Source organism: Gadus macrocephalus, chromosome 4, assembly GCF_031168955.1.
Source record: "Gadus macrocephalus chromosome 4, ASM3116895v1".
Classification (NCBI taxonomy): domain Eukaryota; kingdom Metazoa; phylum Chordata; class Actinopteri; order Gadiformes; family Gadidae; genus Gadus; species Gadus macrocephalus.
The window spans coordinates 32,961,130-32,985,874 of NC_082385.1; the positions used below are offsets into that span (position 1 = coordinate 32,961,130).

General features: G+C 45.0%; 2 protein-coding genes and 1 pseudogene across 11 annotated transcripts in view; all 3 read left to right on the top strand.

Moving 5' to 3' along the window:
* The window catches only part of LOC132455384 (zinc finger protein 782-like), a 25,351-nt gene extending 16,670 nt beyond the window's left edge, over positions 1 to 8,681 (top strand). The window contains exons 1-6 of one of the 7 annotated variants that reach the window (XM_060049232.1): positions 2,247 to 2,499; positions 3,274 to 3,401; positions 3,998 to 4,058; positions 4,234 to 4,300; positions 4,836 to 6,029; positions 8,135 to 8,681. In XM_060049232.1, the coding sequence (XP_059905215.1) occupies positions 4,288 to 4,300; positions 4,836 to 6,029; positions 8,135 to 8,526 (1,599 nt within the window). In that variant the 5' untranslated portion in view covers positions 2,247 to 2,499; positions 3,274 to 3,401; positions 3,998 to 4,058; positions 4,234 to 4,287 and the 3' untranslated portion in view covers positions 8,527 to 8,681. Of the gene's footprint in view, positions 1 to 2,246; positions 2,500 to 3,273; positions 3,402 to 3,997; positions 4,059 to 4,233; positions 4,301 to 4,621; positions 4,712 to 4,835; positions 6,030 to 8,134 lie in introns of those variants that run through there. The other 6 variants (XM_060049231.1, XM_060049235.1, XM_060049234.1 and 3 more) reach the window with 6 other exon arrangements.
* The window catches only part of LOC132455356 (piggyBac transposable element-derived protein 4-like), a 23,979-nt gene extending 3,993 nt beyond the window's left edge, over positions 1 to 19,986 (top strand). The window contains exons 1-4 of one of the 4 annotated variants that reach the window (XM_060049186.1): positions 10,815 to 11,104; positions 11,194 to 11,285; positions 12,994 to 13,109; positions 15,411 to 17,939. In XM_060049186.1, the coding sequence (XP_059905169.1) occupies positions 13,034 to 13,109; positions 15,411 to 17,848 (2,514 nt within the window). In that variant the 5' untranslated portion in view covers positions 10,815 to 11,104; positions 11,194 to 11,285; positions 12,994 to 13,033 and the 3' untranslated portion in view covers positions 17,849 to 17,939. Of the gene's footprint in view, positions 1 to 10,814; positions 11,286 to 12,161; positions 12,242 to 12,993; positions 13,110 to 15,410 lie in introns of those variants that run through there. The other 3 variants (XM_060049185.1, XM_060049187.1, XM_060049188.1) reach the window with 3 other exon arrangements.
* The window catches only part of LOC132455506 (uncharacterized), a 103,611-nt pseudogene extending 79,623 nt beyond the window's left edge, over positions 1 to 23,988 (top strand).
* Positions 23,989 to 24,745: the final 757 nt, after the last annotated feature.

The window sequence follows — 24,745 nt, forward strand, 5'->3', positions numbered from 1 at the left end:
CAGTCACAGCAAGGAGCTGAAGATCCTGAGCGTCCACGGACAAGGGGAGGGCCCACTGGCGGTGGACTGCCTTGACACCCTCCTCGTTAAGTCAGAACCGGAGGCCTTGAGCTCGCTGTCCGCTAACCACAGCGTGGCCAAGACGAGCCTGAACTGCAGCGTACGGCTCGTCCGCCTTGAGGAGCTGACTGGGCATCAGGGCGGCCGCAAGGGCCGGCCCGGTGTCTTGTGTGGAAAGGTTGTTCCCAACGAGGCCAATATGATCGTCCACATGAGGAACCACGCGGACGAGAAGCAGTACGGGTGCGACCAATGCATGAGGCGCTTCAAATGGCAATGCTCCCTGACGGTCCACATGAGGACTCACTCTGGGGAGAAGCCCTACAAGTGTGACCAATGCATGAAGCGCTTCAGTCTGAGAGGCCACCTGAACACCCACATGAGGATTCACTCCGGAGAGAAGCCCTACAAGTGTGACCAATGCACGATGCGCTACCGTAAGAAATGTCACCTGAAGCGCCACATGAGGACTCACTCCGGGGAGCAGCCCTACAAGTGTGACCAATGCAAGAAGCGCTTCGGTCGGAAAGGCAACCTGAAGATCCACATGAGGACTCACTCTGGGGAGAAGCCCTACAAGTGTGACCAATGCACGAAGCGCTACATGCAGCAATGCGACCTGAAGAACCACATGAAGACTCATTCCGATGAGAATCCCTACGAGTGTGACCAATGCAGGATGAGCTTCAGTGTGACAAGGGACCTGAAGCTCCACGTGATGACTCACACCGGGGAGAATCCCTACGAGTGTGACCAATGCAGGAAGCAATTTTTTTCGAAAAACCAACTGATGATCCATATGAGGACTCACTCCGACGAGAGGCCCTACATGTGTGACCAATGCACGACGCGCTTCATAGATCGTTGCAGCCTGAAGCGCCACATGATGACTCACTCCAGCGAGAAGCCCTACAAGTGTGACCAATGCACGAAGCGCTTCGGTCGGACATCACAGCTGAAGAGCCACCTGAAGACTCACCGCAGGGAGAAGCCCTACAAGTGTGACCAATGCACGAAGCGCTTCAGTTTGGAAACCGACCTGAAGATATATTGCTATTTTGCATGATTTGCCCTAGTGGGAGCATGTAGATGTTGAATAAAGAGGGTCCTAAAATCGAACATTGTGGGACTCCACATGTCACGTTGGTTGATTCTGATACAAAGTCGTAAATGGAAAAAAGTAGTTCCTATTTTGTAGGCAGGACCTGAACCAATTTAAAACTGTGCCTGAAAGCCCCACCCAGTTTTCTAACCTGTCCAGAAGTAATGTATGGTCTACAGCAGGGATGGGCAACTGGCGGCCCGCATCCTCACTCAGTCAGGCCCGCACATAATAAAAAAAAAAAAAAAAAAAAAGAATAATAATGATTGATCGAGTTATAGAAAACTCAGTCAAGAAAGATGAGAAGAATTCATAGAATTTGAAGGCAAACCCATGCGTCTAGATATCAGTCATTAAAGATATCCACTTTAGTCGCCACTACAACTACTACAACTGCTTGTTGGGTTTGAGTTCATTGAGTTGTTGCACTTAATGTTGGGCCACTGTTTTTCAGTTTTTTGACTTCATTGAATGATGATGTATGTGAGCCCTTTGCACTGATAAAAATACTGACCATTCATGTGGCTGTTTGAGAATGGAAAACATGCAATGAATGTATGTTGGTTCAATTAATATACCGTAGATAGGTTATGATTCTGGATGATTTTTTAGGTAGTGGCCATCCCCAAGATGCACCAGAATACAGGAAATCTACCAAATTCAAAATTGTGTAGCTTCTCTCAGCTCACGTTTATTTGAAGTGTGCAGTCATGTGGCCCTCCGATGGTTATGATGAAAAATGTGTCCCTCTTTATCATGAAAGTTGCCCATCCCTGCCTTAGAGGGTTTACTCTCCTTTTCCACACTGAGACCACCAGCATGGAAACATGTAATGACTTATCTAAAAGCAACAGGTTTATTTGACATATAATTGTATCTGTTGTTTTCTATTTATATGATTTTGTTTATTTACTTTAGTTCTTTTGCATAACGCATAACCTCCATCGAAGCTCTAAACCAAACAGTAGGTGGCGGTAATGCACCCTATTAGTTTGCCAACCGCCAAATAAACTCAAAAGAAGGAGATTCTGGCTCGACCGCCCATGAGAAAATGAGCTACGACCGTGTGAGTGGCGTGCCACATTCTTCCCTTGAGAGAGCTCAGTGTTTGGATGTAGAAATCAACACAAGTCTGTTTTTGAATTCCTTCATCCAAGCCTCGGAAGAAGCAGTGGGTTAATTGCATTGTCACTGGAAATGCGCCAGTCTGCGCAAAACATTTCACTGACTACTGCCTCCTCAACTTGGGCCAATGCAGAGCTAGACTTGCTCAATGTTGGAAAAGCAAGTCTAGCTCAGTAACAAACCTCCTTGGCTCAGCTACAAACCTCGAAAAAGTAAGTCAACTTATTCTATAGCATTGTGTTGCTTTACTGTATGTGGTTACCTTGTTACCCTTATTATGTAGCTGTAGCATTAGCTCTACAGCTAACAGCCCAGTTACTGTAGCTAATGTAAAGGTAGATGGCATCAGGTATGCGTGTAAATACACACACTGTAACGCGAGTGTTGTACACTTCTTTGTTATGTGGATCACCGATCATCTGAATGAGTGTTTACCTCTGCAAGCCAGGGAGCTCATCACACGAGAATCTAAGCAAGCAAGGGGCATCATACGAGAATGGGCACAATTCAACAAAGGGGGTACAGTCGCTGATCTCTGCTGCTTGGAAACCAAGGGAATGCAATGTTTTACAATGTCTGCTCACCATACAACAAACGAATACAACTGTATTTTACCGGCCACTGGACCGCAGTAGTTCTAGCATTTTACTGATGAGGTGATAAATGGCCGGTTAACTCTTCCTAAATGCATAGCCCACTCATGTTTTCCCCTTCACGCCTGATTCAAATCAAAGGGTTATTGGCAGAATTCTGAAGAGCTTGATGTCATTGTATTGAGATGATGAAATGAACTTGTAAGATGTATGAACGTTAAAATATGTAAACAAATAAATCATGTGCTATATTTTCATATATATCATTTTATAATAAAGTATTAGGCTAATCTAATTCACTAAACATGCTTATCTTATATCTTCTTATAACTTGCACCTGGAATACATACAAAGTAATACATTGAGTACTTATTTGACCTTGTCTCTACACAGGACATTACATCAAGTGCTTCCATTCAGCAGCTCAAGGGATGTTGCCTGCCAGACAGACCACCTGGTAACGCATACTGTAGGCACACAGCTATCCTTAAAGACTTTGCAGCCCCATTTTACAAGTGAAGGTATGTACTTTCCACATTGAGTCTTCTTTTTCTTTGATGTAGTAGATTCTAGAAAGCATAGATTCTAGGCTGATGCTAGATTCTACCTGCGCTAAAAAGCCTGGTCCTCTTTTGAAAAGCATCATGACCAGCCCTCTGATAAAACACGAGTCAAACTTGGGAGTTGCATTTCAAAGATGGAATCAGTCAAGTACCCAGAAGGGTTAAAAATGTTGAATGTATTCAACATTTAACACAGCTGATCAGCTTACAAGGAAGAAAACGTTGTCGCTTTTTATTGTCAAAATAGAATATTTGCGCTTGTCTCGCATGTCATGTTGTGCTCAGATCATTTTGCGCTGGTGTACGTTGAGTTTCCTTCACCTGGTCACCGGCTTAAGCTGTGAGTCTAGGGAGGAGGTTGCTGGAGGAGACGTCCCTCTCCAAAACTGTGAATCTGTCTGCAGGACACATTTTAAACCCACTGTGTCAATGTTACAGACGCATATATTTCAAGAGTTGCTGTTACGTGTACAAATACACAATGCCTCCCTTTATGCAAATAATGTATCAAAACAATTACTGTGTTCTTTTTTTCTCCTGTCTGCGGATCACAGTGTGGTTAAGAGCCTGGAGCGCGGCGAGCGGCTGGTCTGCCGCGAGCGGCTGAGTGTGCAGGTTAGATATCATCTTCGCATTCACCATCCAAATGAGTGGCTTCCTCTGTTACAACTCCAGCAGCACACACCCTTAGAAAGCACACACCTTTATGATTCAATGTGTCATAAGTGGGGATTAACAACTATTCTGTGCAAATGAAAGAATACGTCTTGTTTGTCTCTTATTTGTAAAGCAGCAGACCCCAGACACCATATCAATCAAGGTTGAGGAGGATATTGGTGGAGGCATGCCCGCTGGAGGTTAGTAATACACATTGCATCTATGCAAGCAAACGACTTGGATCAACTGAGAATTCTCTCAGTTGAGAATTCTCCCGATTCTACCTGCGCTAAAAAGCCTGGTCCTCTTTTGAAAAGCATCATGACCAGAGCCCTGCTAAAGCACGAGGACTACTTGTACAGTTTACAGTAGAATTATTTTCATCTTCTTCATGGCAGACAGGTGTCAGGAATGCTGAATCAGCTGACTCCCATTATAACTACAGTATTGGTAAAACATGTGATGAGGCAACAACAGGTGACCTGGGCTGTGTCTTTATGACCTCCCCACATCCTTAAAAGGTGGAGACGTAGTGGTGCCTTCTCAACTGGAGCCTTTAGACCTTGATAACCCAAAGGGGGACAAGGAAAATGCATAATCAACTAAAAGAAGTAAGAAAGAATGTCAAAATATAATTCTTCCAATACACACACATCCAGTATGTACAAAGTACATACTGGATCCCTTTGTGCAAATAATGAATTAATACCATTATTTTTGCTTTCCTCTCTGAAGAAGACGGCATTGACATCAGAGACTGCAGCACGCAGCGCGGCGCCACCTCGGAGAGTCTGCGTGTTGACGCCCCTGGCTCCTCCCACATGTCAAGTAACAGCGGGGAGCTGCGGATCCTGGGCGTCTACGGACAAGGGGAGGGCTCACTGGCGGTGGACGGCCATGACACCCTCTTTGCCGCGTCAGAACCTGAGGCCTTGAGCTCGCTGTCCGCTGACCACAGCTTGGCCAAGAGCCTGAACTGCAGCGTGAGGCTCGTCCACCTTGAGGAGCTGACTGGGCATCAGGGCGGCCGCATGGGCCGGCCCGGTGTCTTGGGTGGCAAGGTTATTCCCAACAATGCCAATATGATCCACACCCACGAGGAGCCGTACGTGTGCGACCAATGCATGATGTGCTTCAGTCGAAAAGGCTACCTGAAGGTCCACATGAGGACTCACTCCGGGGAGAAGCCGTTCAGGTGTGACCAATGCACAAAGCGCTTCAGTCAGAGCGGGTCCCTGAAGGTCCACATGAGGACTCACTCCGGGGAGAAGCCGTACAAGTGTGCCCACTGCATCAAGTGCTTCAGTCAGAACGGGGCGCTGAAGGTCCACATGAGGACTCACTCCGGGGAGAAGCCCTACAAGTGTGACCAATGCACGATGAGCTTCAGTCTGAAAAGCCACATGAAGGGCCACATGAGGACCCACTCCGGGGAAAATCCCTATAAGTGTGAGCAATGCACGATGCGATTCAGAAAGGAAAGCTCCCTGAAGATCCACATGTGGACTCACCCTGGGGAGAAGCCCTACAGGTGTGACCAATGCACGATGCGCTTCAAAAAGAAAAGCCACCTGAAGATCCACCTAATGATTCACTCCGGGGACAAGCCCTACAAGTGTGACCAATGCACGAAGCGCTACACTCATATTTCCGCCCTGAAGACACACATGAGGACTCACACCGGGGAGACGCCCTACAAGTGTGACCAATGCACGAAGCGCTTCAGTCTGAAAGGCACCCTGAACAGACACATAACGACTCACTCCGGGGAGAAGCCCTACAAGTGTGACCAATGCACGAAGCGCTTCGGAGAGAAATCCAAGCTGAAGCGTCACATGAGGACTCACTCCGGCGGGAAGCCGTACGGGTGCGACCAATACATGAAGAGCTCAGTGGTCGAGCAAGAACATTTTCAGTGGGATGGCCAGGGTGAGACCAGAGATTATTTTGGGGTGGCACATACATTTTAACATGATATAAGGCATCTTGAAACGGAGGGATTATTTAAGGCCTGTACACCCTGTCACTCTACATCATAATTCTAATTCAGAGAGTGGTGGAATTGTCAAATACACTTTTGCTATATCAATTTCTTGCTGTTACTTATGAGTTGATTCTTATTATATATCCAAAAACATCATGAGAGACTCAAGACAGTTTTGTATTAATTTTTAAAACGAAAGTGAGAATCTAATTTCTGACTCATTTCAAATGCGTGAGGCCTTGTGTGTGTATAGATTGATCTCAGATTCAAACACGCCAAGTGCAGGTTAGTTTCAGCTTTTCAGGTCTGTTTAAAATAACCCAGCAACACGACCTTCTGATCTAACACTGTAAAAGTAAAAAGTAAAAATTCTGTGCTTTATCAGAAAATAAATTACCTCATTATAAAAAAAATCTTTTTTTAAAGGTCCCATGGCATGAAAATTTCACTTTGAGGTTTTCTACCATTAATGACTCCCCCCCAGTAGCCAGAAATGGCGTTAGGTGCCTGCAAACCGCCGCGATAACCGCCGCGCTGTCGGATGGTTCAGCGCGGCGGTGTGAAGGGCCAGGCGTCTTTAAAAGCGGCTGCTGCTGCTGCCGAAAGTTTCACGGGGAAAGCTGAGCAGTAGGGCATAATCTGTGCGCGTTCAATTGGGCGGCAATCTCTTCCTTGTCCTACAGCCTTTTTTGTAACTGCCTCCCCTCTGCCGCTAGCCTGGCACCGGCCACCTACCTACTTCGCTTAATTTTCATTTCACTTCAGTACTAGGTCTGGGTCTGCTTAATATGAATGCGTTCCATGTTAACCAGATTTCTGGCGGTCCAATCAGCGAACAGAGGGAGTGGCTGAGAACGATGACGTAGAGGTCGAGCGCCAGTTTCAGTTGTAGTCAGAGGAAGACAATGGAGAAGGATACGAGAGAAGCTATTCGGTCTGTTGTGGGATCGCTACCGAAAATCGATCAATTAAAGCCGGAGCAAGAACTAGCTTTGCAGAGTTTTGTTGGTGGCAATGATGTTGTGGCGCGTCTCCCCACCGGGTCCGGGAAAAGTTTGATTTTCCAGCTGGCTCCGTTAGTGTTGAAGGAGCCGGTCCCGTCGCATGACATACGTCACGACCAAACGCTATGCGATTGGTTATGGCAGATCCAGAGCGGCACTGTGCAGATCTAATCATTTTAAAACTTCTTCAGACACCCGCCTCCATAGAGAGAACGTTTGTCAATTGAGCAGTTCCAGACCTTCTGTACAAATGAAATGAAGTACGATGGTCTGTTAGGACCAGGCTACTCTGCCGCCCTTCCCTCTTTGAAATGAATGGAGGCGGCGAGTTGCCGCGCGGCGGTGGGAAACCGGCTTTGGGTGTAAAACGAGCACTAGGTGTCCTACTCCGCCTTTTTGGCCCCATATGTCGTCATAAGGGGCCAGGTCACCGCCCCTTCTTTGCTTTGCCCGGCCGGAGAATGCGGCCCGACAATGGTCTACGACCGTTGTACACTTCTTTGTTGTTTGGATAACCGTTCTGCTGTCGGTGTTGTGGCGCATAACTCGTCAGGTTTCTCTGACGTCTCTGGTATTTCCACAACGAGACTCGTAGTGGGGGTTATCTCAGCCATGGTTGAGAAGGAATTGGGGAGGGGGGGGGGGGAGGGAGCTTTGGCTTTGACTCCCTGAAGTACATGAACCATGACATGGAGTAGAAAGGGGATTGTTGCCCGCGATTGTCTCCCGCCGGTGTCCCGCGACCCGCTGACGTGGCACCACCGTCTCGGAAGCGGGCAGCGCCGGGGCACCAACGACCCGCGATTGTGTTGCCTCGTTGCGGCGGGCAGCGGGGCTCCGGCGGGGAGACAATGGGCCGACGGGAGGGTGCTGGATCCCTCTCCCAAACGGTGAATCTGTCTGCAGGACACATTTTAAACCCTCTGGGTCAATGTTACATACGCATACATTTAAAGAGTTACTTTCACGTGTACAAATGCACAGAGTGCATTATGCGAAGAGTGTATCAATTACTTTCTGTAAAAAAAAAAAATCTCCCTCTGCAGAAGTCTGCGATGCCTTTGGAGACCGTAGCACGCAGCGCAGCGCCACCTCGGAGAGTCTGGGTGTGGACGCCCCTGGCTCCTCCCACCTGGCCAGTCACAGGGAGGAGCTGAAGATTGTGATCGTCCACGAAGAAGGGGACGGTCAACTGGTGGTGGACGGCCATGATACCCTCTTCACCGCGTCAGAAGTGGAGGCCCTGAACTCGCTGTCTGCAGACCACAGCGCGGCCAAGAGCCTGGAGCGCGGCGAGCGGCTGTTCTGCCGTGAGGAGCTGAGTGTGCAGGTTGGAAATCATCTTCTTATTCATCACCCAAAAGAGAAGCTTCCTCTGTTACAACTCCAGCACACACCCATAGAAAGCACACACCTTTGTGATTCGATATGTCATTAGTGGGGATTCACAACTAATCTTTGCAAATGAAAGAATATGTCTTGTGTCTTTTTTCTTCTTTATGTGGAAAGCAGCAGACCCCAGACACCATTTCAATCAAGGTTGAAGAGGATATTAGTGGAGACATGCCCGCTGGAGGTTAGCAATACACATTGCATCTATGCAAGCAAACGACCCAGATCAGCTGAGAATGTACTTGATTCTGCCTGTGCTAAAAAGCCTGGTCCTCTTTTGAGAAGCATCATGACCAAAGCCCTGCTAAAACACGAGGAATACTTATGCAGTTCATAGTTAGAATGATTTACATCTTCTTCATGGCAAACAGGTGTCAGGAATGATGAATCTGCTCTGACTCCCATTATAACTACAGTATTGGTATGGTGACCTGGGTTGTGTCTTTATGACCTCCCCACATCCTTAAAAGGCGGAGACGTATCGGTGCCTTCTCAGCTTGAACCTTTGACCCTTGATCACCCAAAGGGGGACAAGGAACATTCATAATCAACAAATAGAAGTTAGAAAGAAAGAATGTCAAAATATAATTCTTCCAATCCACACACAAGTATGTACATGGTACATACTGGATCCCTTTCTGCAAATAATGAATTAAAACCTTTACTTTCTCTCTGTCTTTGTTTTCCTCTCTGCAGAAGACGTCACTGCCAGAGACTGCAGCACGCAGCGCGGCGCCACATCGGAGAGTCTGCGTGTGGACGCCCCTGGCTCCTCCTGCATGTCAAGTCACAACGGGGAGCTGCGCATCCTGAGCGTCTACGGACAAGGGGAGGACCCACTGGCGGTGGACAGCCATGACACCCTCTTTTCCGCGTCAGAACTGGAGGCCTTGAGCTCGCTGTCCGCTGACCACAGCGTGGCCAAGAGCCTGAACTGCAGCGTGCGGCTCGTCCGCCTTGAGGAGCTGACTGGGCATCAGGGCGGCCGCAAGGGCCGGCCCGGTGTCTTGTGTGGAAAGGTTATTCCCAACAATGCCAATATGATCGTCAACATGAGTACCAACACCAACGAGAAGCCGCACAGGTGCGCCCAATGCATGATGCTCTTCCAATGGAAAAGCGACCTGAAGATCCACATGAGGACTCACACTGGTGAGAAGCCCTACAAGTGTGACCAATGCACGAAGCGCTTCAGTCGGACAGGCACCCTGAAGATCCACATGAGGACTCACTCAGGGGAGAAGCCCTACAAGTGTGACCAATGCACGATGCGCTTCCGTCATGGCTCCGCCCTGAAGTTCCACATGAGGACTCACACCGGCGAGAAGCCCTACAGGTGTGACCAATGCACGATGCGCTTCATTCGGAAAGACGCCCTGACGTTCCACCTGAGGACTCACTCTGGGGAGAAGCCCTGCGTGTGTCTGCAGTGCAACGCATGCTACAGCAGCCCAAGCAGTTTGCGTTTGCACATGCTCAAGCACACGGGTAATGGGGGTGCCTTGACACGGGATAGCGCGACGTTTTGATTGACACCTTTATCCTGTATTTATTACTGCTTTAAAAAAAGATCATGATTAAACGCTTTCCAACTTTTGATTTGCTTTGTTTTTATTGCTAATAATTTATCTGTGTGATGAACTTATTTCTCGGGCATTTCTGACAGCAAAACATTTGAATACATTTTGGAGCTTGATCAGGGGAATATACAGACAGCAAAGTTACCGAGCATACAGTCAATGAGACGATTGGTTTACATGATTCTTATAGGAAGCGTTCACATCGTGGGTAAATACAAAGGTGAGGAGGAGTGGCTATCGTAGAGTGTAGGATTGGCCAGCGGAGAGACCAAGTTAAATTGCAATTCACAATATGGGTGAAGTGGACATGGCTGCAAGTCAGTTAAAGGAATCTAACCAAACAGTTGCAAATTAACCATCACAACAACTTTCAATTAGAGAGGATGGAAGGTATCTCTAGAATGTATAGATATTCCTTTCAATTGACTAATTACATAAACAGGGTTTATGTAATAAAAATACCCTGATACTTGCCATTGTTAAACGATTATGGAAGCTTTAGGAATGTATTTGGCTAGGCTAAAACTTTTTTTTTTTTTCTTTACAGATCAAACTTTTTTGGGGTGAAAATAAAAATCATTGAATCATAGTCTTCTGTCTGGTTTATTTGACTCAGCTAATAAAATTGAGTGTACAAAATAATATGTCTATACTCTTATGGAAATGCTATGGTTTATATAATATATATATATATATTTAATGTCATGGTTTTTATATATATTTTTTTTTCATGTTAAAAAATAAATAATTGACAAGTTAAAAGTAGGAATGTCTAAGTATCAAATGCATGAACCTTTTTCCATATTAAGTCATTGTGCTGTGCTGTATTGACGTTTGAGAATGTGCTGCCGGATCTCCGCCACCAGATGGCGCCCGCGGGGGTGAAACCATGAGTTAAACGTTTAGACCAGCCCACATTTAGGGAAAATTTAAGCTCCTCCTCGATCTGTGAGCTGCAGTCAGGGGCACTTGGGTCAGGGACTAGTGGGTCTGGGAGGAGTCGAGTCTGAGAACGAAGGAGAGGAACGAGAGAAGAATCATGCGGTTCGTTCTTGTTAAAGATTCATTCATTCGAACTGATTCGGTTGCGAACGACCCATCACTGATGTAACCGATTGTGTGGATATCGACAGCATTGGAAGGACGACACCGCTACACAGGACTCAACGTCTGAACATCTGGATCAGTACCAACTCTCCTCGGCGAAGCTACAAACCTCTGACAAGTAAGTCAACCCAGACTATATCATGTTGTTGGTTTACTTTATATGGTTACCTTGTTACCCATATAATGTTGCTGTAGCATTAGCTCTCCAGCCGATAGCTTACTGTCGCTTATGCAAAGGTAGATGGCATCAGGAATGTGTGTGAACACACACAAACACACTTGTTGTGTATGTAAGTGGATAGTATTAAGTATAAAGCAGTGAGAGACGATTCATAGCATGCTTTTAATCCACTTCCGTGTCTCGTTCTTCCTCCAATCTGGTACATGCGTATTATATGAACAACTCTGGTGGCATATTGCCACTACCTGGGCAGAATGGGTATTGCACTATACCACATATTCCTCTCTTGTAGGAAATTAAACTCTGTACTGTAGCACCAGAATATCAGTACTTCAAGAGCAATCGATGTAAACTAAAACAACAGTTATAGAAATCTAGATATATAAAAGACACTTTATCTTTAGTAGTAGCATAGTAGCATAGTAGCAAAAGTATGACAAATGATGGGCTTGTAAAACAGTATAACATTTTCAGCAAACGGGGAGAATGAACATTGGTCACATCTTTTTCTTTTTTGTGTGTGTGTGTGTGTGTGTGTGTGTGTGTGTGTGTGTGTGTGTGTGTGTGTGTGTGTGTGTGTGTGTGTGTGTGTGTGTGTGTGTGTGTGTGTGTGTGTGTGTGCTGTTTTAAGTCACATAGTCTCTGGACCACACTGGGTCACGTCTCGCTCTTGGTACCCACCTAACTCCCACCTTATTCTTCATGTTTAACCTCTGTTTTTCTTTTATTCCTAGTCTGTTTTACATAATTTTGATAGGGCAATATGTAAAGCGTCTTAGAGTACCGTATTAAGCGCCATATACATTTCATTTATTATTATTATTATTATTATTACCCTGGGAGAGTGATTCCAGGCTTCCGAATGCGAACAGAAGAACCAACTTGGAAAGAAGGTGGTTTTTGCACCATGTCGTTGATCTGTGTACCGTTTTGTTTTCTCTTGTTTCCTCTCGATGTGTTCTGTTTCAGGTTTGTTTGTAAAAGGCAATGTGGAGTCAAGACCTCTGATGTGTAGCTTTTGTATTGAGCAGTTTACCATGCAGTAGCTCGGCAGGAGAAGCTGAGGTCGTGGCATGGGGAGTGGCCCTGTATGTATGCAAAAACTCAGTCACAAAGGCTTTCAAAGGTTTACCTTCAGTCCTGGCAGTCTGTCGACAGTCCTTGAATACTCTGTTGAAGCGTTCTATTTCCCCATTTGCTTGTGGGTAACACACAGCTGCTGCGGCAATGCTTGATATCTCTGTCAGCAAGGAAGGATTCAAACTCAGCTGAAGCAAACTGAGGTTCATTGTGAATGACCAGTTCGAGTGGACATCCTTCCCTACTAAACCCAGTGCTAATCTCTCCTTACGATCACTAGAATCTTCTGACGATCTGGCCCATACATTGATTGATTGTATACTGCAGTAGTGTTAATGGAAGGACACCAGGTACCGGTTACACGTAGCTGAAATTTTCATAAGGCGAAGCCTAGACGGCTACGCCTACGATCAGAGAACTAGAGTTATAATAGCATAACTATCGCTACGGGTTGCCTGGAATGTTGCCTCATGCTTTCCCCCTTCGCACCTGATTCAAATGAAAGGGTGAGTTGCAGATTAGCAGAGCTTGATGTAATTATTTTGACCTTGTTGTCTCTACGCAGGCCAGCACATCAAGTGCCAACATTCAGCTTCTCTCAAGGGATGTTGCCTGCCAGACAGACCACCTGGGAACATGCTGTAGGCACACAGACTTTGCGGCCCAACTTTAAAAGTGAAGGTATGTAATTTCCATCTTGAGCTCATTTACTTTTGATGTAGTGGATTCTAGGCAGCATAGATTCTAGGCTGATGCTAGATTCTACCTGCGCCAAAGTGCCTGGTCCTCCGGAAAAACATCATGACCAGCGCCCTGCTAAAACACGAGTCAAACTTGGGAGTTGCATTTCAAAGATGGAATCAGTCAAGAGCCCCAGAAGGGTTTCAAGACAGATGCCACATGAGCTGGTTTATCATCCTCCAACATCAATGAATTCAAAATGTATAAATGTTAGTTGAACAGCTTACAGGGAAGGACACGTTGTCGCTTGTTATTGTCAAAATAGAGTAATTGCGCTTGCCTCGCATGTCATGTGGTGCTCAGATCACTTTGCGCTGGTGTTCATTGAGTTTCCCGCAACTGGTCACCCACTTGAGCTTTGAGTCTCGGGGGGAGGGTGCTGGAGGAGACGTCCCTCTCCAAAAGTGTGATTCTGTGTCTGAAGTGCACATTTTAAACCCTCTGTGTCAATGTTACATACACGTACATTTAAATTGTTTCTTTCACGTGTACAAATACACACTGCCTCCTTTTATGCAAATAATGTGTAAAAACAACAAAAAATCTCCCTCTGCAGAATACTGCGATGCCTTTGGAGACCGTAGCACGCAGCGCGGCGCCACCTCGGAGAGTCTGGTTGTGGACGCCCCTGGCTCCTCCCACCTGGCCAGTCACAGGGAGGAACTGAAGATTTTGATTGTCCACGGAAAAGGGGAGGGCCCACTGGCGGAGGACGGCCATGACACCCTCTTCACCGCGTCAGAAGTGGAGGCCCTGAACTCACTGTCTGCGGACCACAGCGCGGCCAAGAGCCTGGAGCGCGGCGAGCGGCTGGTCTGCCGCGAGGAACTGAGTGTGCAGGTTGGAAATCATCTTCTCATTCACCATCCAAAAGAGGGGCTTCCTCTGTTACAACTCCAGCACACACCCTTAGAAATGAAACATCTTTATGATTCAATGTGTCGTAAGTGGGGGATTAACAACTATTCTGTGCGAATACGTCTTGTGTGTGTTTCCTTCTTTATATGGAAAGCAGCAGACCCCAGACACCATTTCAATCAAGATTGAAGAGGATATTGGTGGAGCCTGGCCCGCCGTAGGTTAGTAATACACATTGCATCTATGCAAGCAAACGACTTGGATCAACTGTGACCCCATCGACACAGAACCGTTTTTTTGGTGAAAACGTCTTGTGCGTATGGGCACTCCTTCCAGACGGATCCATCCACTTTTCTGATACCAGGTTCCAGTGTGGATAAGATAAAAACAACTCTATTTGTTTCGCACTAGGATCGTGTGGGCGCCTGAAACGCAAACGATGACGTCATCGCCCCCCCCACCCCACCTGGGCGATGTTAGAGTTGTGTTGAATTTGTTTTAATTTTATTTTAATTTTATTATTTTTATAGCTTTAAATAATGCCCTTGGTAAATTGATTTACTAACTGTAAATTAAAAAGCATTTCCGCTCAATCTAAAAGGTTTTGGTAACTGCTATCTCCTCCTCAACAGTGTTTTTATTCAGCGTGCTAAAGCGTGCGCAGGCTATGCATACACGCATCACTTTCTTTTGTGGAGAACCAGCGCCACGCAGTTGCCTTGAATATCTACTATAGCATTTCTACAGCTCGATGCGATTTCGCAGTGAGTCCGTCTTTACGGAGATATTCCTGAAACGCATCAAAGGAAAACGGAGGGGAAAATATGTTTTTTTTTCCCGTGTGGACGGGGCCTAAGAATATACTAGATTCTACCTGCGCTAAAAAGCCTGGTCCTCTTTAGAAAAGCATCATGAACAGCGCCCTGCTAAAACACGAGTCAAACTTGGGAATTGCATTTCAAAGATGGAATCAGTCAAGAGCCCAGAAGGGTTGAAAATGGAAGAATGAATTCAAAATGTATAAATGTTAGCCGATCAGCTTAGAAGGAAGGACACTTAGTCGCTTGTTATTGTCAAAATATAATATTTACGCTTGTCTCGCATGTCATGTTGTGCTCAGATCATTTTGCGCTGGTGTTCGTTGAGTTTCCTTCACCTGGTAACCCGCTTGAGCTTTGAGTCTAGGGAGGAGGGTGTTGGAAAAGACATCCCTCTCTAAAACTGTGAATCTGTGTCTGCAGTACACATTTTAAACCCTCTTTGTCAATGTTACATACACGTACATTTAAAGAGTTTCCTTCAGGTGTACAAATACACCCTGCCTCCTTTCATGGAAATGATGTATCAAAACAATTACTTTGTCTTTATTTACTTCCTCTGCAGAAGACTGCGATGCCTTTGGAGACCGCAGCTCGCAGCGCGGCGCCACCTCGGAGAGTCTGGGTGTGGACGCCCCTGGCTCCTCCCTCATGTCCAGTCACAGCGAGGAGCTGAAGTTCCTGAGCGTCTACGTAAAAAGGGAGGGCCCACTGGCGACGGACGGCCATGACACCCTCTTCACAGCGTCAGAAGTGGAGGCCCTGAACTCGCTGTCCGCTGACCACAGCGTGGCCAAGAGCCTGAACTGCAGCGTGCAGCTCGTCCACCTTGAGGAGCTGACTGGGCATCGGGGCGGCCGCAAGGGCCGGCCCGGTGTCTTGTGTGGCAAGGTTTTCCCCAACGATGCCAATATGATCGTCCCCATGAGGACCCACAACGACGAGAAGCCCTACAGGTGCGACCAATGCATGAAGCGCTTCCAACGGCAATGCCTCCTGAAGCGCCACATGATGACTCACTTCGCGGAGAAGCCCTACAAGTGTCATCAATGCACAAAGCGCTTCAGTTGGATAAGCTACCTGAAGCGCCACATGATGACTCACTTCGAGGAGACGCCCTACATGTGTGACCAATGCGCGAAACGCTTCAGCCTGAAAGGCGTCCTGAAGATCCACATGAGGAGGGCTCACTCTGGGAAGAAGCCCTACAGGTGTGACCTATGCACAAAGCACTTCGAACAGCAATGGGACCTGAAGCGCCACATTAGGACTCATTTCGGCGAGAAGCCCTACCAGTGTGGCAACTGCACGAAGCGCTTCAGTCGGAAAATCAACCTGATGCGTGGTCAGGGTCAGCAAATATTGGCCGAGTTACAGAGTATTTCAGAGGGGGAATCTGATGGAGAAGCAGAGGAGCTGGCATGCGAGCTAGAGAGTGATGATGAGAGAGCTGATGATGGAAGTGGCGCTGTTAAAGAATCTGATTCAGGTTCAGAATCAGAACCTGAGGCGACCACATCAATGGAAGAGACATCACCCTCCATGCAAGAGAAAGCACGAGATGGTACCATATGGATTGAACAACCCCCTGGCCGTTCGAGAGGCAGAGCAACAGAGGCCAATGTCATGAGAGAACCTCCAGGGCCCACACCTCGCGCCAAGGAAAATATCACAGATCCACTGAGCAGTTTACTGTGTTTGCTTGACACGGAAATGTGGGAACAGATTCTAAAGTATACTCAGGCCGAAGCTGACCGAAACAATGCTCATATGTTCAATGCGACAATGGACCAACTAAAAGCATTTGTGGGTCTCGTTTATTTGAGAGGTATTGCCGGCGGGAAAAACCTGAAACTGGAGGACTTCTGGTCTGCTGAAATGGGAAATCCGGTTTTCAAGGAAACAATGTGTCGCCAGAATTTCAGAGATATCATGCGCTATCTGCGCTTTGATGACAAGAGCACAAGGGCTGCCCGCCTTCTGGAGGACAAATTTGCCATGATATCAGAGACGTTTGATCGATTTGTGAAAAACAGCACTGCTTCTTACACGCCTGGGGAGAACATAACAGTTGGTGAACAATTGTTCCCCACCAAGGCGCGCTGTCGTTTCACACAGTACATGGCAAATAAACCGGATAAATTTGGCATAAAATTCTGGGTAGCCGCTGATGTTGAAACCAAATACATGTTGAATGCCCATCCCTATCTAGGGAAAGACAACAGTAGGCCATCTGGACAGCGCTTATCAGACAATGTTGCGCTTCGTCTGATGGAGCCATTCCTGGAGAAAGGAAGAAATGTAACGACGGATGATTACTTTACCTCGTTACCGCTGGCAAACACTCTTTTGGCGCACAAAACCACCATTGTTGGCCCAATGAATAGAATCAGACGAGAGATGCCCCCGTGTACAAAGGCACAGATGGAAAGATTCTCCTCCAAGGTGCTGAGGGCTGGGGAAGCCACACTCACCATTTACCAGGGAAAACCACGCAAAAACGTCAGCCTCCTCAGCACAATGCACCAGACAGTTTCAACTGACAAGGGCCCCAAGAAAATGCCCGAAACTGTTTCCCACTACAACAGCACTAAATATGGCGTTGATGTTATGGACCAGATGGCACGCTTGTATTCAGTGAAGGGAGGGACCAGGCGTTGGCCTGTAGCTGTGTTCTACAACATCCTAGACCTGGCTGCAATCAATGCACACATTCTGTACAAACAGTGCATGGGCGTCCACATGACCAGGAAGAGATTTATTCTGGAGCTTGTGAAACAGCTGTGTGCGCCTCAGAGAATGGCCAGGACTGCGTCATTAGTCGCAGCATCAGTGGCACGTAGGCGACTTCTGATTGAAACTCCTTCCCCACCTACCAAAAGGAAAAAGTGTCAAGTCGGCAGATGTAGTGGGAACAAAACTAGTGACGTCTGTGAGTCATGTAGGCGACTTGTCTGTGGGAAATGCACTGAGCCTTCTAAGATTATCTGCTGTGAATGTTGATTAGACTTTGCTGAAACCGAAAGATAAAAAAAAAGACTGCTGTCCCGAAAGACATTTATTTTTCATCCAGTTCCTAGTTCATTCAAAGTCAGCTGCATCTTTTTGTTTTCTTTTTTTACTGACTTACTGAATGTCAATGTACTCTAATAAACTCACTATTTATTAGAGTACAAAATAAATCTTGGTTACAAAATAAATCTTGATGAAATCTGATTTCGTCAAGATTTATTTTGTAACCACCACTTGTAAAAAAATAAATAATAATTATAGAAAATTAATAATTCACCGTTGCTAAGTCTTTGGCGGACTATTTCTCTGCTGATCAACACTACGAATGCTGGTAACAAATAAATTGTTAAAAGACACACCATGTGAAGTTATAAGCGGGATAATGCATAGAATGTCGCCGGTCATTATCGAAAATAAGCCCCTTCAGGGCGAGGCAAGACACCTTCGCTGCTCGTCGGTGTCCTGTTTGCCCTGTCGGGGCTCAGTTTCCCGATAATGACCGGCGTTCTATACATTATCAATTACTTATTACACGGCTCTTCTCAATGCTGTAGACTGCTCCATTCAGCATGGGCCTTCCTAACATTCAGCTGTCAATCATTTTTGTTTATTACATAGCTCTTCTCAATGCAGTGTTTAACTGCCACAAATATTATTTATGTCATTGTATATTGGTTTGTTACAAATTTTATTTTTGTACTGTTTATTTTCATGGATAATTATTTTATTTGTGTAAGACTAAGTAAGAACTTAATTTTAACCTGTGTTGCAAGCGGGACGAATTTGACTGTAACACGTCACTCAGGAAGTAAAGGGTGAACAAGACAGTTGTGAAGTAGGAGTAGTGTGGAAGCCTCCCAAAATAAGTTTAAACCTTAAGTTTTTGCAGAGACATTTACTGTTGAATCGATTTTTTTATATTTTTATTAAGTATTACATTTGTGGACCTTTTTACTTTTGATTTGCAAGATTGGATTCATTCCCTCGGTTGTGTGCGGCCAGCGAGGTAGGGTTTATTTCTGTCATGTGCATATGTGTTTACATTCTGTATTTCTGTCACGTACAAACTATGTCTTAAATATTACGCTGTGTATTTAACAACCCCAGCGTATTCGGTTGCTAAGCGCCGTCAACTACTTTGGCGAACAATTTCTCTGCTGACCAACGCTACGTATGATAACAAATACATTGGAAAAAGACAGTGTGAAGTTATTTTTCTATTTGGCAAGTAGCCATTACTAATAATACCAATACTCTTTGGCTGGGATGATGAGGCATCAGACAATCAAGTCATTTTAGCCTGAATACATACATAGCACCAGAGCAGGTTGCTAGTACCATGGAGAGTATCAGAACGATAAGCTGTTGAACTAAATGGATGTGGTAGGCTACACCACGGGATGCATCTGCAGACCACTGCCACATAAATAAAGCTAAGACGCGATATGTATTGCTTAAGATTTGCTGGTGCTGTGGCGAGGTCTTTTGTGTTTTTTGCACTCAAGTGATCGGCTGTTTTAACTTGCAATTGATATTCGGTGGAGTCAGTCTTGTTGACACAAAGTGACTTTTGGTCATTGTTGCTTTGCTTGAATTCTGGAATAATTGTTGGGAGTGCATGAGTTTTGGTCAGAATGCCTGATGTAGGCTAGATTTGGTGGAATGCGTGTTGTGTATTGAGAACAGCCAGCTCACGATGTGATGCAGCGTTCAGCTTTGCAACAACTATTTTTTTCTTCTTCAATCTTGACGACTTTTGTAGTGCTGTGTGCAGCCACACGTTTGGCCCTTCTGAACTTAAACACACGGTTAATTTCCTTTCCTAGCTCCTCTTGTTTATGTTGTTAGCTTAGCCATATCATGTCACGTTGTCAACATTGGATAGATGGAGCAGATCATAGTGGGTCATACAGTCCTCTCCAATAGTATTGGAACAGTGAGGCCAATTCCTTTATATTTGCTGTAGACTGCAAACATTTGGGTTTGACACCAAAAGATGAATATGAGGCAAGAGATACACATTTCAGCTTTTATTTCCAGGTATTTACATCTGGATCCGATAAATAACTTTGAAGATAGCATTATTTGTAAAGGAACACCACATTTTTAGGGGAGCAAAAGTATTGGAACATGTGACTGACAGGTGTGTTTTGTTGCCCAGGTGTGTCCTATTACACTGATCATTCAAACAATAAATATGTCTATGCTTAGTTTCAGATTTGGGTTTTGCCTGTGCAGACTGCAATTATTATAGTTAGAGATGTAACCAACATGAAAACCAGAGAGCTGTCTATGGGTGAAAAATAAGCAATTGTGAAGCTGAGAGAAGATGGAAAATCCATCAGAGCCATTGCACAAATATTGGCAAATGAAACGTGCCAGACAGAATTTGTATACATTTTATTACTTAATAATTAGCTACATGGGTATGCCGTCTTTCAGAACCTTTCATCACCGGCACTAAAGAGAGGGAAAAAGAGTGCATCCTCATTGTACTCAGCACTTCTGAAAATGCACTTCCGAATGCGTCTCTGTCCCCAGCACATTTAAAAAAAACGGACTCCCATGCTTGAAATCGGAATTCAACACTGAAAGGGGGACAATCTTTTGAACAAAACAAGGGATCTTTATCATTTTTGAGGAGTAACGGGATCATTGCAGTGTTGACATCTCTGGAAAAGGAGCCATTCAAAATAGCAAACCGGATCATATCCAAAAGTAATTGTCCTAATTGTAGCCAGAAAGCTAGGATAAATTCAGGGGGGATCCCATCGAAACCAGGTGATTTTCCTATGTTCATACTCTGTAATGCCTCTTTTAATTCAGGCAGATTGAGGGGATCATCAAGTGAAGCCCTATCTGTAGGATCCAACTGAGGTAATTGAAGATTATTACGGAGAAATTTAAATTTTTTAGCATTGTATGGGACTTCAGAGCTCTATAGCTCAGTGTAAAAACTCGAAAGGCTGAATTTACTGCCGACGGGTCAGAGGTTGTTAAACCGTCCTGTAGTCTAATGGCGGAAATATTTCAAGCCTTTTTCAAGCAAACTAAGGTCTTTCCTCACAATTTCGCGTTTGAGGGAAACTTGAGCATGCAATTTCGCATCAAAATATAACAATTTGGCTTCTAGTGCAGCTATTTTACTTAAGCGAGATTTATTCAAATTAGATGCAAGAAGCGTGGAGTTTGATCTTATAAAACCTTTAACTGCATCCCATTGCACCCAAGGGTCCTCCACCGAATTCTTGTTTACATTTATGAATTCTGTTAAATGCTTCTCCATCTGAGATATTAAAATTTTATTTTGCAAAAGAGTATTATTAAATCGCCAGCGGGCTGCACGAGTTAATTCTGACCTAACAGAGGCTTTGCAAATCAGTGCATTATGTTCGGATGAAGTGGGGAATGTACTCAATGTTGTGGATATTTGAAAATATATCTTTTAGAGGCAAAAATGAAATCTATACGAGAAAAAGTTTTATGCCTTGGGGAGTAAAAATACTAATCTTTAGATGTAGTGTTTTTGAGGCACCGGAGTTCCAAGACCGCCATTTCCTCAGCCCATCAACGCAGAGCAGAAGAAGCCAGGCGTTGATGTCTAGACTCTGTCTGAGCCGTCCTATCCAACACATGATCCCACACTGAATTAAAGTCACCACCAACTAAATATAATTCAGATAAATCTAATAGCATGTTGTTTAATAGCTGAAAAAAGCTCAAATTTGTTAGGAGCATTAACTGAAACAAAAGTAACTTTTTTCTTCAATTATAGTTTTAACAAAATAAATTATGCCTTCAGTATCGCCTCTTGAGCCCAAATTTGTAAGTTGAAGAGGGTTTGAACTAAGATAATTTGTTAAATATCCTTGAACCGTTACACTTCAGAGGATTTAAGACTTGCCCCAACTCTGAGCACCTTTAAAACAACACTGAAGACTTTTATGTTTGCTTTAGCTTTCTGCTAAATCTTAAATACATTGCACTTTCTAAAAAGCTTTTTTAACTTTGCCTTTATTTTCTATTTTAATACTAAAATGCCTTTTTAACTTTCTATTTTACCAATTCATTATTTTATTTTACAAAGCAATTTGCGTGTGCAGAAGCATAAGCACATGGGTAATGGGGTGCCTTGACGGGGTAACGGGACGCTTTGATTGACACCTCTATCCTGTATTTGTTGAAAAAAAAAAATAGCACTATTAAACGCTTTCAGACTTTAGATTTGCTTTCTGTTTTTATTTTTAATAATTGATGTCTGTGTGACGAAGAACAACTTATTTCTTGGACGTTTACTGATGAGGAGATAATGCTGCGTTACTTTCCAGGGACACTTTTTAGCCCCAAAGTTACGAGCTGCAACTGGGAGTACATCGATCTGGTACGAATTCACGGGTAGTGAGTTGCGGGTTTGACTGCCGTTCCAGGGCACTTTCACGGGTAGAAGGTTGTGAAATCACGGATTACGGGTTGCCTGGAACGCACCAATACGCCCACTTATGACTATTTATTGACGTCTTCTCACAGGTCTTCACCTAGCGCCACTTCACAGCTAGCTGCTGCTGCTATAGCGGTGTGTTCAACGCCTTGGACGTTGTTCCTGTCTGCATCCCCAACAGTAGCTGTAAAAAAAGTGTGTAATCTTTGGCAGCGTTGCCAAACGGCGTGATATAGCTTTTTTCTTTTATTTGAGCCCCTTCGGTCCGTTTATTTCCTAAACCTTAGTTTTATTTTCGCGTTCATGCCCGTCTTGCTTAATCTCTGTATTAAAAGGGGTTGGTTGGGGGTCCCCCTACTATGGGGGCCCCAAGCGGCCGCGGCCTATGGGTCTATGTTAAGACCGCCACTGAGGCTAATGTCATTACCTAAACATGCTTATCTTATATCTTCTTACAACTTGCACCAGGAATATATACAAAGTAATAAATTGAGTACTAATTTGACCTTGTTGTCTCTACGCAGGCAAGCGCATCAAGTGCTTACATTCAGCAGCTTCTCCCAAGGGATGTTGCCTGCCAGACAGACCACCTGGAAACGTGCTGTAGGCACACAACTATCCTTAAAGACTTTGCACTTTACAAGTGAAGGTATGTATTTTCCATCTTGAGTACATTTACTTTTGATGTGGTAGATTACCTGCGCTAAAAAGCCTGGTCCACTCTGGAAGAGCATCATGACCAGTGACCTGATAAAACACAAGTCAAACTTGGGAGTTAAATGATGGAGTCAGTCAAGAGCCCAGAAGGATTTCATGACAGTTGCCACATGAGCTGGTTTATCATTCTCAAACATCAATGTATTCAAAATGTATAAATGTTAGCTGATCAGCTTACAAGGAAGGAAACTTACCCGCTTGTTATTGTCAAAATAGATTAATTGCGCTTGTCTCGCATCTCATGTGGTGCTCAGATCATTTTGCGCTGGTGTTCGTTGAGTGTCCTTCACCTGGTCACCCGCTTGAGCTTTGAGTCTAGGGAGGAGGGTGCTGGAGGAGACGTCCCTCTCCAAAACTGTGAATCTGTGTCAGCAGTACACATTTTAAACCCTGTGTGTCAATGTTACATACATTTAAAGAGTTTCTCTCAGGTGTACAAATACACACTGCCTCCATTTATGCAAATTATGTAACTATTTGTAACTATTACTTTGTAATTTGTTTTGCCTTCTGCAGAATACTGTGATGCCTTTGGAGACCGTAGCACGCAGCCACGCGCCACCTCGGAGATTCTGGGTGTGGACGCCCCTGGCTCCTCCCACATGGCCAGTCACAGGGAGGAACTGAAGATCCTGATCGTCCATGAAAAAGGGGAGGGTCAACTGGCGTTGGACGGCCATGACACCCTCTTCATCGCGTCAGAAGTGGAGGCCCTGAACTCGCTGTCTGCGGACCACAGCGCGGCCAAGAGCCTGGAGCGCGGCGAGCGGCTGGTCTGCCGCGAGGAGCTGAGTGTGCAGGTTGGAAATCATCTTCTCATTCACCATCCAAAAGAGAGGCTTCCTCTGCTACAACTCCAGCACACACCCCTAGAAAGCACACACCTTCAAGATTCAATGTGTCGTTAGTGGGGTTTGACCACTATTCTGTCCAAATAAATTATTATGTCTTGTGTGTGTTTCCTTCTTTATGTGTAAAGCAGCAGACCCCAGACACCATTTCAATCAAGGTTGACGAGGATATTGGTGGAGGCATGGCAGCCGTAGGTAGGTAATGCACATTGCATCCTTGCAAGCAAACGACCTGGATCAACTGAGAATGTACTCGGTTTTAACTGCGCTGAAAAGCCTGGTCCTCTTTTGAAAACCATCATGACCAGCGCCCTGCTAAAGCACGAGTCAAACTTGGAAGTTGCATTTCAAAGATGGAATCAGTCAAGAGCCCAGAAGGGTTTCAAGACAGATGCCACATGAGCAGGTTTATCGTCCCCAAACATCAATGAATTCAATATGTATAAATGTTAACTGAACAGCTTATAGGGAAGGACACGTTCTCGCTTGTTATTGTCAAAATAGAGTAATTGCGTTTGTCTAGCATGTCATGTTGTGCTCAGATCATTTTGCGCTGGTTTTCGTTGAGTTTCCTCCATCTGGTTTGAGCTTGAGCTTTGAGTCTAGGGAGGAGGGTGCTGGAGGAGACATCCCTCTCCAAAAATGTGAATCTGTGTCTGCAGTACACATTTTAAACCCTCTGTGTCAATGTTACATACACATACATTGTTATAGTTTCTTTCACGTGTACAAATACACTAGGGATCGATGTTTTTAATATTTGTTAAATATTGTTCATCTACTTGTTCTTACTTGTTCTACCTCAACTGTTTTTACTATTTGTTAAATATTGTTCATCTACTTGTTCTTACTTGTTCTACTTCACCTGTTTTTACTATTTGT